Here is a 12719-nt window from a genome sequence, read left to right as displayed (position 1 = left end):
TCTGACTCCAACTTAAGTGAAAGAATGTGTGTGCACCTAGCTCAATAAATGGTGGTTGCTTTTATTGCAGAACGATGTGAGGTTGAACTACCTTTAACTTTGTTTTCTGCCTGGCCCCATTCCAATCAGATCAGTATGTTCTTATATCACTGGCTGTGGGAATTTGGAGTATTGGAGTTGCAGGTTTGGAGGATAAAAGAAAATAGGGAAGAAAAATTCTCCCCTCCCTCCACTTTAATAGCTGTGAGACCTAAAAGCAAGTTTCCACACCTCTCAGAGCCTCAACTTCCTCATCTCTAAGGTTGAAATGATAATGAGAGCTTGCCAAGCTATCATAAGAATTAAAGAGGGGCGCCTGGGTGGCTCAGTCGGTTAAGCGTCTGACTTCGGCTCAGGTCATGATCTCACAGTTCATGAGTTCAAGCCCTGCATCAGGCTCTGTGCTGACAGCTCAGAGCCTGGAGCCTGCTTCACATTCTGTGTCTCCCTCTCTCTCTGCCTCTTCCCTGCTCATGCTCTGTCTCTCTCTGTCTCAAAAATAAATAAACATTAAAAAAAAAAGAATTAAAGATAACATAGGATTTTGACTATATTACTACCTGTAATTGTTCTACACGATGAAATCTTTAAAAAATCCCCCATTCTCTATCCATGGTATCACAAACAGTTCTCTATAATGGTGCCCTGGATAAATGGAAGAGATGGTGGACAGCCATACTTAGTAAATGAAAGGGCAAAGTTAGAGAATGATCTCTAAGCTCGCCAATCCTATAATAATTTAATTGACAATTAAACAGTGTCAAATTGGTAGAATGTGAACATGTGAGTTTCATTTTCCCCTCAACCGCTTCCTCCCAACTATACCATCTTGGATCCCCCTTTGTCCCTAGGTACTCTGGTTATTACTAATAGCTCACTCAGATTCCATAATGTTTCAATCTCTCCCAGTTATTAGAAGGGTTCTTTCAAGTTCTTAAAAACTCAGTCCTGTTCATTTTAAAACTTCAACCTCACATTCAATTCAAAATCCTCTTCTCTGCCTCATTGCCCACATGGCAAGCTAGAATGGTGGCTATAGTGGTTGGAGCTGGGTGGGGGGTGGGTCTACTCTACCCACTTCTCCCTTTCTCTTCCTCTTGACACTTCCCTACTAGAGCTTGGCTGGAGGAAGGATAGGAGAGGCCAAGGTCTCCCCATAGATAGTCCCAGAGGGATGTTGCAGGCCCTACTGGGTTGGCTTTCTCTGCTCCTCAGGTTAACACTAAACTGACCCTTGGCTCTCTCTGTGGGGAGGCATACAAATGCAGACTCTCTGGAGTTGCTGCTTCTCCACAGTCTCCTTTCCTCCATATTCATCATCAGAGGTCTGACTTGGACACTGACCTCTACCTCTCACCTCACCCAGTCCCTGCCCCAGCATTTTGTTAGGAGTCCCTCTACCCCAGATGGCTTCTTTGGGTAGGGCACCAGCAAGAGGCCTGGCCATTTTCCATCGTGTCCCCTTTCTCCACACCTGGGACAGCATTAGGGGATCTGATGGTATAACTCAGTACCTTCCAGAGGGGAGATGAGCATCAGTCCCAACCTATAGGGAGACTTGGTAGAGAGGGGGACTGTTAGATGCCACCACCATTACACATTCTCTTGAGTCCTTTCTTTCTCAGCCTCAGAAAAAGGTCATGAGCTCTTCCTCCCAACAATGAGGAAAGTGGAAGGAGCAGGCTTTTCAGGAACCATAACATCCCTCCAAGGCTACCTCCTCCCTCTCAGGCCTCTTCTTATTTAGCCTGGGGAAGAGGGGTGAGCAAGGGCAGTAGTGAAAACCACACTATAAGACCAAGCCTGGTGCCTGAACACAGCAGTTCACGGTCTCCTGAAGCTAGACCTTTGTTGGAATTTTATTTTAAGCTGTGATGGTTAATTCCAGTGCTCCCAGCTGCTTCCATCTTGTTACACTAATTTCTACATTAACTTGTTTGTCAGAACCATTTCTCTGTATTGGTGAAACTGTCATGCTGAGGATGCAACAATGAAGAATTTTCTTGGACTTTACTGGGGCTAGGGCTAGAAAAGTAGACAAAACTCATCTTTAATGCCAAACGTTCTGCCCAACAACCCAGACCAATCCTTCCTAGATCCTTCCCAGGAATCTCTCAGCTCAAAGGGCTTTGTGCCCAGAAATTACTGGTAGGTGTTTAAGGTGTGAGGTGTTAGTTAAAAGCTCCCCAGAAAAATTTTAAAAGCCTTCAAAATCAAAAAAATCTGAATTTCCAAATATACAAGTTCTGGCAGAATGCTCCAGGTAAAAAGACACTTGCTAAGCTATTTACCCTGTCCATTTATAAATATGGTCCCATCTGACTCCATTCCCCTCTAACACCCTTGATCCTTCTCTTTCTCTTCTCTCTCAAACCCCAGAAATCTCAATGTCTGGTCAAACTTAACTGCTAACACTTCTGAGTATGACTTCTCACAGTCCATGCAGCTACTTCTGTGACAAACATGTCTTTGTATAAAGACCATCACTCCAGATGTCTAGAACACAGACAGCTATAGGACCAAAAGGTCACCTGCTATTGAGGTTTCTGACTTCCAGTGTGTCTAGCACAAGTGTGTGTGCACATATACACACAATGTACACACCACTGCATTTATCACAAAACTAGCTTGATCCCACACTATCTGAACATGAGGAAGTATTAGGAAAAATAATTATTTTAAGTTTCAGATGTTTGGGGAAAGCTTTCTTTTTTCCTTCAAAAAAAAAATCCACTTTAAGAGAATGGGACCAAATATCTCATAGTGCAAATGCTGCAACAGGAAAAGAGAGTGAAAGAGGAAGAAAAAGCCAAGGTCCAATGTCTTTTCAATGATTTAACATAACCACAGATAGATAATAAAAACTAACATATGAGTGTTTCAATAAAAGAGCTGACTGTGCCTTTAATACCTAGCCAGTCTCCAAATGATGAGGACAAACCTCTGGGTATCATCTGGCCACCGTACTATATCTCTGAACAGTGGAATAGACTCATTACCTTTAACACAATAAAGCAGCCATAAGCACAGTAATTTCTTGAAATAATTATGTATTTGAATTTCCCACATGTTAACTCCGGAATTTCTATCCCCCCTCAAAAAAAAAAAAAATGAAATGACTAGACAGACTTTAAGTTTAATGAAATTCCACAAATATTTGCCAGGTCCCTCCTATGGGTGAGGAACAACACTACCTCAAATGTAATTGGAAGGAAATCTCAATCATACAACATCATAGCCACTACCACTTAACAAAATTTCAACTTCCTTGGGTTAGAAAGTCAAATACTCCTTATTGATTTATTGATGCTGGAAGACAAACTATCAAACTATAAAATAAATCATATCAAGTTGCAAGTGATTAAGTAACAGTCCATCCTTAGTCTGTATAATTTATACCAAAGTTGGATCATAAACTCTTGTCTCACAGTAAAATATGCTAATTCTGTTCAAAGAGTAAAAATATGCTAATAGGAGCCCACTCCTCTAAAGGTAAAGTGGAATGCAATACTAACATAAAGTTATAGGTATTTTACATAAAAAGTTATGAAACTTCAAAAATGTATTTTTGAAAATGTATTCAATCTTTAACAACTTCCCAAAATTGTTTTCAGAATCACTTTTTATAGAATTATCAGCTTAACTTAGTTTCTAAGGTAAGCATAAAATGTCTGCCATTTCATCCAGTGGCTAAGGTTTAAATCAGTAGGATTTAAGAGGATGTATAACATAACGATTAAAGCAACCTGTAGAGCTAGACTATTTGAGTCCATTTCCTGGCTCTGCCATTTACTAGCTATGTGACCTTGGGCAAGTCACTTACCTCTCCATCTATAAAAATGGAAATAATAATAATAAATACTTACTTAATGGTTATTGTTAAGGGTTGACTGAATTAACACACATGAAGTGCTTGGAACAATGCTGGACTATAATACAGTATGTAAGCTTTTGTTATTATTGTAAAGAAAATGTCTCAGTAGGAAAATCTCTTCAAGATGTCACATCTATTCAAGATGTTTTATCTATTAGATTAAATGTAAAAACAAATCTATTTAATTACTAATAACATTTCTAAATGTATAATATTTAATTATAGCATAGACTCTAAAATATTTCAAAATAGTTCATCAAATGCTGAAGATGTCTTTGTATCTTATATGTCAGCCTCTAGGGGGAGCACAAACTCTGTCCCTTACCCCCCACCCCCACCCCTGCCTCTGCCCCAACCCCTACCTCCTCCTCCAAAAATTAGTTGCAATAATTAAGAAACTGCAAGTCCAAGGACAATAACGAGCTATGTTTTATGGAAGTGAAATTTTTCAAAGGAGAAAAAAATCAGCGTGCACATAGCATGGTGTCCTGTCTCTCTCTGTCCTGAACCCAACAAGTGTTGACCTGAAGGAGAACAGAACACTGCCATTTGCACTTGCTCTTCCAACACAGGTGCCCTTTTCCAAGCCAGACCCTAACCCAACCTGGGTCAAGGAAGCCTTAGCACATTCTGCTTCTGCTGCCACCTTACTCTTTGGCCCTGGGAGTTGTGCTCCTGAGCCTCCCATTCTCATCATTGGCTGTCAGATCTAGGGTGGGGGGTGTGGGCTTTGAGCACACAGGCTATTTGGCCTGCTTTGGTCTGAAATCACTTGTGTCTTAGGGAAAAGCCCTTACAACATGATCAGTTCCAACCTTCTAGAGTTCTGCTTTGAAATCTCAGTCCTAGATAATGGTAGTGTTTCTTTTGCCTCTTTTTGCCTTCCTTGTGCATTTATCTCCCGCAATACTTCAGAAGGTATTCTGAATACAACCTCATGATCATTTCTAACCTTCACATTGTACCACACAATAATACAAGTTTGCCAATTTGTACATACTTCCTGTGCTTAGTCTAGTACAGACTTAGCATCTTTTAAAAAGCTCTTGAAAGAATTGAAAGGTCAGCATGAAACAATTAGCAAAGCAGAAATTATCTTTCAAAGGTGTTTTAATCTTTTGAATACAACATTGTATTGTTAAGGAAAAGCACAATATCCTTGCCTATAATCACTACACACTTTCATACACTTATAGAAATTAAGACATCTTTGGAAACTAAGCACACTTTCTAAAATAGTTTAGTTTTCATGTTGTTTTGTTTCATTTTGGATGGATTGTTCTACTTTCAAATTTAACCTGCCTTTCTTCTTCCTACAGTGTTAATGATAACATAAGTAATGATTCCTTTCTGCACACCATGTTCAAACCCACTTTTCTCAAAGTAATGCTAGTATTAGTGAGGTGAGTTAAAATGGTACAATAGAAAATGAACTAGATTATATCTCTCTTAAACACATCCATATAAGATGCTACAAACAAAAGGACAAATCCAATTTAATTTTAAATCCAAGGAACTACTCCAATATTTTCACATACTATGATTTTATTGCCATCAAGTGTTAGCTCAAATGCATTGTACATTGGTGACAACTTAAAACAAAAAACTGTTGTTATAGAAGTTGACCATTTGGTGCTAATTTTTATTATCACCTTTAGCATACTCAATAATCACAATAAATTTTGTCTATGTACCCTTTTATAGGAACCGGGATACAGAGATAAATAAAATTCAATGAAACTACAAATAAATCCTCTTGACATTATTAAAACACTTATCAAAATATAAGATTTCATAGAACTGACAGGTTTTACTATAATAAGATTTACTAATTTATTACCTTAGATTTAGATAGAAAGTTCAATCAAATTTTTCTTTCTTCCCATCTAATAACCAATGGTTCATTTACTGGTGCTAAGATGGGAGACAAAAAATTGCTCCTCCCTCGTACTGTTGTTAAGTCATTTTAAGTTTGACAATTGTTTTATTCTTTTTTAATGTTTATTTATTTAATTTTGAGAGAGAGAGAGCAAGGGAGGGGAAGAGAGAGAGGGAGGCAGATAATCCCAAGCAGGCCCCCCATGCTGTCAGCGCAGAGCCTGACGTGGGGCTTGAACTCACCAACCAGTGAGATCATAACCCAAGCCAAAATCAAAAGTCCACCGCTCAACTGACTAAGTCACTCGGGAGCCCCAGTTGGGCAGCTGTTTTAAATGTACAATCTTATACGTCTCAGGTTGGACATCACTCCTCAAAATGGGATTCTATTTCATTATTATTCAAGCTGAACAAAAGTGATGGAGGAGCAGGGCAGCCTGACCAGTTGCTCTGGCATTACCTAGAAGCAATAATGGATCTTTGTTCAATCGCACTGAAGGTAAAGTTGGCTGTCTCCTAATGTCTCTTCAAGGCGCCCTGCTGTGCCTCAGGTGTTATTTGGCAATATATGTTCAACTGACATTTTACAGTACAAAATTTAATTATTTGTTTTCTCTCCTATAAAAAGGAAAAGGCTGAGAAAAAAACTATTTAGTCTAAATTGCAATGTATATTTAACCTCTCAATGACTACATAGTTAACTTAGACTTTTTGAACCTTAAAATATTTTCCAAGAAGGAAAACAAATAGTGTGAATTCACACAGCAATAGCAAACACTAATTCATAGGCACTTCTAAAACCTTTCCTCAAAACAGGACAAAGCTCTTTATCCAAATTTTATTCCTAATATTCTTAAGAGGCATTATAAGCAATCACATCAGAAAGGGACCACAGTGACAGGCAACCACTTCTAAGGTGAAATGTGTCCATGTTTCTATGGCAATTTCAGAGGAAGTAAACACTGTGACTGAAGTTGCTGGGATAATAAACCAGATCAACCTAAGAGGTTCAACACTATTAATATAGCTGAATCATACCTTAGGAGGGGTACCTCCGACTAAAGCCACCAGGGCATGCGCACGGCACCCCTATAGTAAAGGCTGACCAGCTCCACTCTACAATCAGGTTGTTTTTCCAAAATGTACTCATAAGTTAGTTATTTGAAACTTTTAACACATACTTCTATGGGCAAAGAAAGAAATAAGTCTACAAATGCTGATTCATTCCCAAGCTCATCTACAGAAGCCTGTTTAGCTTATAGTGTGCCTAAAATTGTTATTTTTCAATCATATTTAGTTACCCTTCATAACTGTAATACAAAATGCTTTCAGAGCTCTAGCTTCAGAGCCCCTACTTCATCACTCTCCTAGAATAATGCATCTTCCTATGCCCAAGGTACTTGTTTCCTTTCTGTATCAGTCTAAAAGAGAATACAAGCCCTCACAACCTCACCTACATGTAGGGCACGGGAGAAGCAGCCTGGTGTAAAACAACAGATGTGTACTGGCAACATGGAGGACATCTGCCAAGTTGCTATGCCTTTTAAAATACAGCACAGGCCTCACAAAATGACTAAAGACAGGAAGGTCTGCAATCCCTTTCTAGAGCCATCCATCTCTAGGTGTTCTGGGTTGGGAAGTGGGGGGAGCAGAGAAAGGGAAATTTCCCCTGCAAGCCATAGGGCCCAAGATTCAGACTCTTCTGCCACTCTTTTAACAGGTTCATGTCGTTTCGAACCTAGAAAGTATTCAGACTGTGGCCTTCCTGCCTCTGAGAGTCAGCATAAGAGCACGAGCCCTGGAGTTAACCAGACATGGGTATGAATCCTAACTCCACATCATGAATCAGTAGTTTTCTGTGCCTCTGTTCTCTACTTTCATTTATTATTTCTGAGAAAGACATAGAGACTGTGCACAAGTGGTGGAGGGCAGAGAGAGAGGAAGACCAGACCCTAAAGAAGGCTCCAGGCTCTGAGCTGTCAACACAGAGCCCAACGTGGGGCTCGAACTCATGAACCACGAGATTATGACCTGAGCCAAAGTCAGATGCTTAACCTACTGAGCCACCCAGGCACCCTTCTTCTCTACTTTAGAGGGTTTGCTGTGAGGATCAAGTGACATAATGTATGAAAGCTCCTAGTTTACAGTACCTGACTCACAGTAGGCAATACTTCATAATAAAATAAAACTCCTTTTGCCCCACGGAAGAGAGCCATAATTTTGATATGTGTCAACAGGTACCCAAGGCACATCTTTGAGGCTACAGCTCAGAAACCCACCACACTAGCCCCAAAATGAACATGACAGAATAAGACTGGCCATGACATAAAATAATGAGACACAAAAAACACCAAAGCAATTACTTTCACGATTTCAATTCAGGTATCAGCACGTCATTCCCATCTCCTATCTTCATCCAACACACCTATGTCCATGACATCCAAATGATGATTTCTTCTAGAGAATTTATATTTTAGTAGAATTGAAAAGAAAACATAGAACCCTTCAATATGTTACATACAATGGAAGAAAAAACAGCTATTTAGAAAACATGTATGTATTTCAGTTCCCATCATTACTATAAGGAATGAGATATGCTGCTTTCTATTTCCAAATCATTGCAGAGTTAAAGAGCTATAAACTATAATCGACAGTATTAAATATTTTAAACTTATAAGTTTGATATCAAAAATTAGATAGAAAAATGGTCTCATATCTTAAATAGAAATATATTCATATGCAGAATAGTACATAATTGTTTTATATAATCAAACTTGCATGTAAATAACTTGTCGTTTTCAACCCCAAGTCATCAAGAAGCAGTTAAGATGGAGTCTATTGCGATACTGGTATTCAACAATGCACTTACCAAAAACGTGAAGCATTTATCAATGTCAATGCTGTCGAAAATAATAATACAGAAAAACACGGGCAAAAAATGGATGGATTAAAGAAAACCAAGTTTAAGCCCCCCATTAAATTTTTTAAAACTTAGGACTTGGCATATAAGGGAGAAAACACAACTATAGTAGAAAAACAGCTATAGTAGACGCTACAAAGATGTGTAAAGACAATTGTTGTTATTGTTTTCATCCGCTCAGAAGGAAACTGTTTTCTCAACTAAAATCATGTTTTCACAAATTAGAGAGGGCAAATTTACTGAAAACATTTCTTTTATTAATATACAAGACATTTCTTTTATTAATATACAAGACAGTCTGTTTCCTGGTATGATAGAGGAATGCACTATTCTGATTTGTCTAATATTCAAGTTAATAGAGAATATTCTAAGTTGAGCTGAAAATAATTTAACATTTGATGATTTACAACCTTCCAGTGGCTCAGAGTTATGATCATGAATATCAATTATCACAATACTAAGGCTATTTGGAACCGCATTTAATAGTTTGATTAACATAAAATGTACTACAGCCTTTATTTTTTATGTATGTTTTAATGCTAAATAAAAAGAATGCTTGGCCAAACTCTGAAGAATGTGTTTTTCTCTCAATATAGGATATGTGCTACATATTTATTATATGATCTAGACCGTTTTTAGAGACTCTCCTTTTTACTTTGCTAAAGTGAACAAACCATGGGGCAGCAGATTCAACAGATGCCAACAGAAAGGTCCTTCCTTGATCTCAGAGATGGTGTGGAACAGAACCCCACCACCTGCTTCTTTCCCCATTGGAAGAGAATGAAGGCCTCTGGGAGCAGACCCTAAGGACCCATGCTCACCAATGATCCACCAGGTTATTCTTGAAAATTAACTGACACATCAGAATGATTTTGGACAACCCACTAGGAATCAAAAGCACTTGAAACAAATTTGAAAATATGAGGCCTATAAACTTCAGTTAAATTTTATTATATAAATCAAGAACGTCAATAGTTCACCACAGATATATACAGATACATATGCTTACATAGGCATGGAATATTTCTGGAAGGATACTTAAGAAAGTGTTAACAGCTATGGGGGCGGACTATGTAAGTGGGAGTGTGGAGTGGCTGGGAGTCTTCCCTTCATGCTCCTTTGCAACATTTGATTTTTTTTCTCATCTGCTTATATTATTTTTTCAATAAAACCTACTTTAAAATAATACCAATTTACTTCATTTTCTAGTACCTTTAATTATAAAAACCATTTATTAAATGCTTATTTTACTATTAAATAGGGGAAAGATCAAGTTGATATTCTGTTGCCTCCCTCTTTTGCCACAAAAATAAATCTCAAAACCAAAAAGGCACAATTACTCAGCAAGGGTCCTTCTGAGAATATAAACCAGAACATAATACAATTTAGAAACTGCAAATTAGTTGCAAGCATTTATATATTCCTTACACTCTGTTACTTTTATTTTTTACAACACTATAGAGCCCACTTTTTGTGATGGTATATTTTAAACTATCTTGTGGTGTTTGTTTTCACACACAGGGAACACATGTAGTATCAATATCTTAGAATCCAAAATGTAATTGTTTCCTAATTGTGCTGTTTTTTAAGTTTCAGAATAATATGTTTTCTGACCTGTGGGTTAAAAGAAAAAAAAAGTGATCACTCCCTTTTTATCCAAATTCACACCCGGAATGGAACACTCCTTTTCAAATCATCTAAAAGGCACAGAATAACAGAAACTACTACAAGTCATTTGCAACTACCACCCACTCTTCTTTTTATATAGAAATCTTCCTGTTCGTTTTAAACTTCCATGTGTCAGTGTTGGGGAATAGCCCAGACAATACTAGGAGCTAGGTGGATGTACTGTGGGCACAGTCTCCCCACACTGGCAAGGGGAGCTGGGGCTTGGGCATTAGGAGCTGGTTACACAGCTCAACCCTGAACAATGGTCTTGAATGTATTAGCACACCAAGTAAATTGAATAGTCAGTAGTTTCAAGTCCATCTTTCAGTCTCATCTTTGGCAATACACACACACACAGTTTCATACTGACTACTCTACCAAAGTCAATTTTGATCTCACATGCACATGATTACTCACGTTCGTTTATGCTGAGGCCCTTTTCCAAAGCCTAAGGGAGAGTTCTGACTTCCAGGATACGTAACCACATGTCATGCACCCAAAAGATGAAATCTCTAACAGGAGGCAAGCCCCGAGCGGAAGGAAGACAGAAAGAGATAAAGCAGGGAAAAGGCTTACAAATTTCTTGCCAAATAGATGAAGAGAAATATTGTCTGGTGGTCGAGAGGTCAGGAAGCATTTTCCCTTCCTGCGGTGGTAACCACAAAGACCTGGGATGATGCTCGGGGTATTTATTGACTGCTTTGTGCTCGCGCTTTCTGCAGTGCAGAAACTCTGGGCTCCACCATCGCTCTCCACTTGGTCACAGGGTCCACTGAAAACTCTGCCTGTCTACCGGGAAAGTTCACGCTTCTTGGGATTTCAGGATCATTGGAATCTGGAGGGTTGTTCTTGGGGTGGGGAGGAAGCTGTTTGTTTTTTGTTTTTGTTTTTGTTTTTTCTTTCACTTGAGGGTTAACTGTGCATTTCCTTTACTGGGGGGGGGGGTGGAGGGGGGATTAAGCTAACCTTTCTCTGGAGAGCAGTGCACAACCATCCTGTGGTTTGCATTTATATTGAATCCTCCCTTCCTCCTTCCATCAACGGTTTAGTGAAGCTTTCAGAGAAAATGAGGGAAAGCATCCATCAAAACGCAAAGACGCAGAGTGGAACTTTTCCTCTGCTGTCAGGGGGGGAAAAAAAAGTCACTTCTGCTTCTCACGGCCAAGAGCTGAGTCTGGGAACCTCCGGACGAGGAAGGAAGGTTTGGTAATGAGGGAGGTGGTAGAAAACAATGCCGAGCCTGCGATGCCTCCGGACACACCGTACGTACATCCTGCCTGGATCCCCGACCCACACGCCACCCACACCCACGCTCCCCGGGTGGCGCGGCCTCGCTCACCTTGATGATGCTGCTGCGCCGGGGGGTCGCCCGCGCCGCCTCCAGGAGGCCAGCCTCGCTGTCAGCCGGGGCCCCTGCAGAGCCCGTCAGCGCGACCCCGCTGCGACGATCCCTCCACCGGCCCCCAGGGGCCACAGCCGCTCCGTCCCCGGAGGGGGCGTCCGGGCCCACTCGGGGGTCGTCTTCGCACCCGGCCGCGTCCGGCTGCGCGGGACCCTCCCTGCTCGCCGCGCCCTCGGCCATGGCCGGCGAATCGGGCTCTCGGGGGGAGACGGCACGCCCGGCAGCGGAGTCCAGCCTCTGGACACGAGTGCGCTCCTGCACCCGGAGGCGGCCCCGCCACACTTTGTTTCACCGCCCGGGGGCGGCGGCGGCGGCAACTTTCTGGAGAGGAGACATCGCTTGGGTAGAGACGTCCGCGGGCTTTGGTCCAGGAAGCCGGCAGTCCGCTGGGGTAGGGCGGCGGGAATGGGGAAGGAGATGCGAGCGGGAGGGAGAAGGAGAGGCGAAAAGGAGAGGGAGGTGTCCGAAATGTGATGCGAACGCCTGCTCTGCGCCAGACAAAAGGCCCCCCGGCGGCTGGCCCGGCGGCCTCCGAGGCCGGGACGCGCGCGGCCTGAGGGGGCCGGAGCCAGACGACCGCGGCCCGGCGCACCCGCCACCTGCCCGCGGACCGCGGCGCAGCGGCCCCAGGAAGTGCGGCGGCGGCGGCGGCGGCGGCCTCCACTCCGCTCTGTTGTGACAGGGAGGGAAGACTTGTTTTGACAGCCCGTGGGGATTGGCAGGCGCCTGGGCCTCTGAGGAGCCTAGCGTCGCCGAGGAGGGGTCGGCCCGACCAATCCCCACTGCGAAGGGGTGTGCCCGAGCGCGAAGAATGGAAGAATGTGTTCTATAACTGGGAGCCGGCCCAGCAGAGCTCGTGTACTCGAGCGAAGGTGTGAGCGCGCGCGCGTGTGCGCACCCTCAGGCGCTCCGTGTACATTTTAGGAAGTTTAGATGTT

General features: G+C 41.7%; 1 protein-coding gene across 2 annotated transcripts in view; it reads right to left on the bottom strand.

Moving 5' to 3' along the window:
• The window catches only part of PLCL1 (phospholipase C like 1 (inactive)), a 343861-nt gene extending 331571 nt beyond the window's left edge, over nt 1–12290 (bottom strand). For both annotated transcript variants that reach the window (XR_006220873.1, XM_007094729.2), the window contains exon 1: nt 11719–12290. Coding sequence is in view for 1 of the 2 variants with exons in the window: in XM_007094729.2 (XP_007094791.2) it covers nt 11719–11961 (243 nt within the window). In the remaining variant the exon portion in view is untranslated. The remainder of the gene's footprint in view (nt 1–11718) is intronic.
• Between the last annotated feature and the right edge of the window lie 429 nt (nt 12291–12719).

The sequence above is a fragment of the Panthera tigris genome, chromosome C1 (assembly GCF_018350195.1).
Source record: "Panthera tigris isolate Pti1 chromosome C1, P.tigris_Pti1_mat1.1, whole genome shotgun sequence".
In the NCBI taxonomy this organism is placed as follows: domain Eukaryota; kingdom Metazoa; phylum Chordata; class Mammalia; order Carnivora; family Felidae; genus Panthera; species Panthera tigris.
Note: the sequence above shows the minus strand (reverse complement) of the source record. Positions and strands in the feature narration are given on the sequence as shown.